Consider the following 6,292-nt stretch of genomic DNA (forward strand, 5'->3'; position numbering starts at 1 on the left):
CTCTTATTATTTTACAGGTTTGCAATAACAATGGTCATTGTCACTGCTATAAAGGATATGGTCCTCCTTACTGTAACACACCTGGTTCTGGTGGAAGTATAGACAGTGGACCTGTTTCTGATCCGGGTGGTTAGTAATCTCATCAGTTCTAGTGAATCTATCTTGTATATTTTTTTATAATAATATGATTTCAGCAATTGAAATATGACATAAAACAGAAACACATATCAACTAAATTTTGGATATTATAAACCTGACATTTATGTGCATAATTTTATAATTGAATGTATATTAGGTTTGAATCAAATAATTTTATTGTTATAAAAATTATAATACATTTGATTTTCAGCCTATTGAACATTTTAAAATTTGTGAATTATTTTTCAATTCAGTAGGTCACATGGTGGTTGTTTCAATGTATGTCATCTTCCTTGGTTTAGTTCCACTGGTCATTTTTTCCTCATGTGCTATGTATCACTTTCGAACACATTTCAAGACCTGGTGGATTACAAAAGCTCGAAAAGCCAATATAAAGTAAAAATTTTTTTTTTCTTACACTATTATTGTGAAAGGTAGTGGCTGCATATTTCATGTGATGTGAAGCGATTCTATTCCTTCATTTTAGGTGAAAACAATTTAAAAGAACCATTTTTCAATGCAGTTTTGTAGTTGACAATTTTGACATATTATTAGGAATTTTTATTCGAATACATAATATCGTGTTTCCCCGAAAATAATACACGGTCTTATATCAATATTTTCTTCAAAAAATACACTAGGGCTTATTTTTGGGGTAGGACATATTAGGAGCATCCTGAAAAACCACACTAAGGCATATTTTTTGTCAGAATATCTTTGTTTTTGAAGACATCTTTGAATGATGCAGGGCTCCCACTCGTCCTACTTTTTGGTAAAATGTCCTACTTTCTTGGTTTTGTCCTACTTTCTTGGTTTTGTCCTACTTTCTAGTTTTTGTCCTACTTTTCCTACTTTTTTACCAAATCCTATCGACAAAATTTGTGTAATTGATTTTAATTGAGCAGGAAATCATTGATATATTGCCAAATATTACAAATGTTGGAGAATGCAATTAATGATTCTGCCAAAGCAGAAATTGTATCATTTTCAAGGTTACTTGGGGGGGGGGGTGTATGTGGACCATTTGGTTTATTAATTTTTTATTTGCTTAAGTTTGAGGGTTCAACAAGTATAGTAGTCATTAAAAACTTCTGTCTGGATGGAAAAATAATTTTGTATTTATTACTTCATGGTCTTGGACAGTAACTAGCAGTCATCATTCAAAATTATGATGCACATTTTGTGTACAGGTGAAACAACAGTTTGCATTTCAAAGCAGTTGGATACATAGGCCTATTCTAGGTTTAGTGATTCTGATGCTACCCAATAGCATTCAGTTGTCTTCTGTATTTTTAAGGCATGAAGAGGCATAAACAATATTTACAATGCTCAGCAAAGAGCTAGAAATGGAAGTGCTTCATTTGTCTAAAATGATTACACTGGCATTGAACAGTAAAATGTTAACAAATCTCTTTAAAAAATGATGGACAATGCAGTAAAACTATCTGGTTCACCTTGCTTTATTTACATCGGATCTTGTAATCTGCACATTTTGCACTGTGCTTTTGAAAGCGGTCTCAAAGGAGTGTCATTCTTAAAAAACGTACGTCTTCAAAATTTGCTGTGCATTGTCGAAGAGAGTTGACAAGCTCTGCACTTCGGAAGACTCCAAAAAAGAATGTAATATATATGAGGAGAGACAGCAAAGAATCATCTGTGGTTGCTAGTACACTGTTTTGGCCAAAAATTGGTTTTGTAACCAAGTCATTTATCATTTTGCTTTGGCTTGAGTCAATCTTATAGGAAATTAAAATAGTGCTATGAAAAAAAAAAAAGTTAATTCAAAATTGAAATTTTTTTTTTTAATTATTTGGGAATTTTTTAATGATTTTTTTCCATTATGCTACGATTATGCTGTCTAAGGGGGGGTTACCCTCCCCCATCCTACTTTTTAGTCCTGCGTTTTCCTACTTTTTCTTATTTTTTGAGTGGGAGCCCTGATGATTGCAAACGCCAAACTTCATAAAACGTTTCCTTTAGGTGTCATGGCTTAAAGTAAACAAGAAGTTCAGTTTACTTAAAGTTTCAGAACCATCCAAGACGGTGTGTTCATTCGGTCCGCAGCATCGATCTGTACTGGTTGTTTGCTTATGACAACTGCATTCATTGGGCAGCCAAAATATGACATGTTGCTTTTTTTCTTTATTGTTAGAAATGCTGTGGCAATAAATAAATGTTTGAAAGCAAGGATCAGGATGAATCCATAATGTAATGAAGCCTAAAAGAAATTTTCAAGATCGTTAGTGCTCAAGAGTACAGACGGTGGTTTGAACTGTCCGAGCGGAATGGGGTGCTCCACCTTTCTGTCATACAATCCCTGATAGATCAAACTTCTGATTGTGCCTTTTGCAATGATTTTATACAACTTTCTATAATTGTTTATTATCTGTGCCCGTTGCACTTTGACTTTTACTTGATTCATTTGATTCTTCGATTTACATAATTTTAATTATGATACTGTAATCTTTGACGTATCAATAAATTCTGATTTTGCTGGAGATGCCCGGGGAAGGGGGGGGGGGTGAAGCGCTTACATTGCTTCTTCCAACAGAGCCTGGGTGTTTTGAGGTTTCTCGAGTAATTTTCTTCATTTCCCTTTGATAAAAGTCAAAGTCTCAAATTCATCTGTTTATGTAGGCGTTCACCTCTCGTCCAAGGATACCTGCTTGGGTGTTAAAGAAAATGTTATTGTAGTTTTTATTATAATTTATTTCAACTACAGTAAAACTCCTCTGACAGACACCCCTTAGATGCTGTCACCTTTCTTTTACGACCAAATAATAATTTTCTCCGTATAATAAAAGTGTACATTTCAAATACCTCATTAACGGTCACCACTGTTTCATGGATAAATTTTTTTGTCCCACCGGTAACCGCACAAGAGGTTTTAATGTATTAATTTCAATGAAATCATTCATTTATATTTTTGTTTGATAATAAATAATAAAACCATTATTTATATATATATATATATATATATATATATGGTTCAATACATCCGTCATGTGTACTAAATGCATCCGATTGATTTTAACTAGGGTTTATTTTCAGGGTAAGGCTTATTTTTGGTGTAGGTCTTATTTTCGGGAAACACTGTAGTCATAACACAATTTCCGAATAGAACTAATAATAATTTTCTATATTCATTGCTGTAAAAAATATTTGGATAGGCTGTGTCATGGACATGGCCGCAAGTTCTGACGTGAATACCTTTTTGTGTGTTGAACTGCATGTTAGGTACATAATGAAATTATATCATTATCATCAGAGCTTTGTCCTTGGAATAGCTAGCAAACAACACTAATGGCATGTATTTTTGTTGTGAACTGCTCAAGATATGGCGAAAAAAAATTGTTACGAATCAGGGCATCAGGCTTGGTGCCCAGACAGCAAGAGATATTGAAACCAAAGTGATATCATTGGATGCACTTTTGCCATGTGCATCTGATAATATTGCAACGAGTTTAACTGCGTACAACCCAGGTTCTGATTCCGAGAATTTTTGCAGAGGTACACAGTAAGAGTGAGACAAATTATTCCAAAGAGATTTCAAGTTTGACAAAATTAGTTTATTAAAATTTTAAATAAATTATTCAAATAATGATTAATGAAATAAAGGAAACATTTAAAAGATTTCTCATACTGACAGCAAAAGTCTGCTTGTTAGTCTTGATAGCTGGAACGCGCTGGCATAACAACAGTTGAAGAATGGCGACACTCAGATGACTTGGGGTGTGACATCATTGACCTTGAAGAGAGTGAGCAACTGGGGGGGGGGGAGTTTTCTATTGAGAAATTGGCTTTACAAAATGTCTGAGATTGTTAGTGCTAAAATAAGACGCTTCCAAGGTGATGAGATATCATGTCAATGCTGATTAAACGGTTGTCTCTTTCTGACAATTTCTCATATATGTTTTTATTTGGGGTATTCTGGAATGGTTTGATTTATGATTAAAGAACAGTTATTAAAAATCTGGAAGTGAATCTACTCTAGCATTGATATTGATATTTGAACTATTATCAATAGGAAGGAAAGGAATGCAAACATCAACATAAGGTGAAACCTCGCTACTACGATACTTAATATAATGATAATCTGTCTACAATGATATTTTTTCTTGGTCGGCACGGTATCATTATATCAAGGTTTTACTGTATCTACTTGAAAAAAAATTGGTTTTTTATATATAGAACTTTTTTCAATAATACATTTTAATATTTCTTTTTTTTTTTTTTTTAACATTACTTTTATGATTCAAATGTAATTTCCTTTTATCTTACATTTTTAGGTGCAGAGCTAAGCAATCCATTCAGAAAAAGCCACCACAACTTCCTTCAAAATTCAATTTTGATCGTAATAGTTTACGAACACTTGAAATATCAGCTCCTATTCATAGCAGTGCACAGAATGTTTTGAACACAAATTCATCCTCCCTCATTCCAAGGGAGACCATGTTGAATGGAAATATTTGCTCCAATAAATGTGAAATGGATACCAAAAACTCATATGATAACTCTACATTGCACAAACCTATACCAGTGAGACCAGCTCCTCCCAGACCAGACAGTGGTTTACATAATGGGCCTCAAAGAAGTCCATCTTGGACATCTGCCACAAAAGCTACAATTCCCTGTGTTGTAAGAACAGCCAGTTTGAGAACCCCAAGTGAAAGTATTTGTGGACGACCGCTTAGTATGACAGCATCCCGACCAAGCTGCCCACCTCCCCGACCACCTCCACCAAAGCCCTCATCTGAACCTAAAATTCATAAGCCACAAGTGGTGCTAAGATCATCAGATCTGTCTGCTTCAGGAAAAGTAGAGCTTTTTTCATCATCGCTATCTACTTGTTATAATGATTGCAAAACTTCAGACTGTTCTAATGCTCTTTCAGCTTTATCACAGCAGAATGGACAACAGAGAAGCGATCAAACAAAAAAACTTCAAGATAAATCTAGTCAGTATCTTACCAAAAGCACTGCTGGTACAGTGCAAGATGGAAAATCTATACAAGAGGATCAGAATTGTGGGAATAGTGATAAAAGAGGTATATTTATGCCTTCTCATCATCATAGTGCACATATTGGTCAGCCATCTGTGGTTCAGTCACTGGCAAAAAAATTTGAAAATTCTAAATGTGTTTCACAATCAGTCATGAACTCATCACTCGTCAGGCCTCCTTTTAAGACAAGGCCATTACCTCCCACTCCAAATAACTCACAAGTATGATTAACGTTTTTCTCAATTAGCAATTTCTGATTTCGCAATTTGAAACTTGTTGCTGTGATATTTAATTATCTGTGCTATTGAAACTATTCGGGTGAGCATTCAAAGATAAATATTTGTAGAGAAAATATCATCTCTTCAAAACTAATGCTGCTTCACATAGTTTCCTGTGTATTTTGATTTTAAAAGTAACAGTTGTGTTTCTGATCATAGTTATCTCAGACATGCATGAAAATGTTTTTCTTGTATTTTTATCATGGAAGGCTAATTTTATGAACACACAATTTTCAGGAAATTTCAGTAAAATGGACTGCTTATTTTCATATTTTATACCTGTTAGTTTGCATATATAAGAATATTACATGCTATGCAGAACCACATGAAATTTGAAAATCTTGTACAACACTCAAGGAAAAAAACTGCTTAAAATATTTTACGTACTTTACATAATCGTGTCTAAGACAAGTAATTTTGTTCAAAAATGTGGTCCTATGTTCGAGGAAAGGAAGTAGCTTATATATGGGCAGTTTTTGAAGAGAAAAAAGATAGTGTGAAACCTCCGACTCATAAAGTGGGTTCAAACCTGCTTGCAAAAGCAGGGCCATGCTAACAGCATCATGAGCTCTAGGCCAAGCAATGCACCAAGGTCCCTAAAAAGTGGTACAAAATCAATAATTGCTATGCAAGGTCATCTGAGGCCCCTCATGCACTAAGAGGCCCTTCCCAGGCAGTACCCAGATGAGCCCTTGTGTTAAGACAACCCTGCAAAAAAAGTAGCTGACAAAAGTATCAATTGACAAAACACCATATGTACATAAATTTGTGACTGATGAATGGTACCCATCTCTCACATCTAACCAGTAGTCTGAAAGGGTTGTGCATCCCTGTTTTATTAATTTACCTTCTAGAAAAATGTTATTTCAGTTTT

General features: G+C 34.4%; 1 protein-coding gene across 2 annotated transcripts in view; it reads left to right on the forward strand.

The window, feature by feature from the left end:
• Positions 1-5,452, forward strand: part of Meltrin (disintegrin and metalloproteinase domain-containing protein meltrin) — a 143,662-nt gene extending 138,210 nt beyond the window's left edge. Inside the window, exons 18-20 of one of the 2 annotated variants that reach the window (XM_089233569.1) lie at positions 18-129; positions 393-534; positions 4,428-5,452. In XM_089233569.1, the coding sequence (XP_089089695.1) occupies positions 18-129; positions 393-534; positions 4,428-5,367 (1,194 nt within the window). In that variant the 3' untranslated portion in view covers positions 5,368-5,452. The remainder of the gene's footprint in view (positions 1-17; positions 130-392; positions 535-4,427) is intronic. The other variant, XM_089233570.1, reaches the window with a different exon arrangement.
• The last annotated feature ends 840 nt before the right edge of the window (positions 5,453-6,292 follow it).

The sequence above is a fragment of the Pholcus phalangioides genome, unplaced genomic scaffold (assembly GCF_987345545.1).
Source record: "Pholcus phalangioides strain wild (caught in Gottingen) unplaced genomic scaffold, Ppha-v1.0 ptg000007l_1, whole genome shotgun sequence".
Classification (NCBI taxonomy): domain Eukaryota; kingdom Metazoa; phylum Arthropoda; class Arachnida; order Araneae; family Pholcidae; genus Pholcus; species Pholcus phalangioides.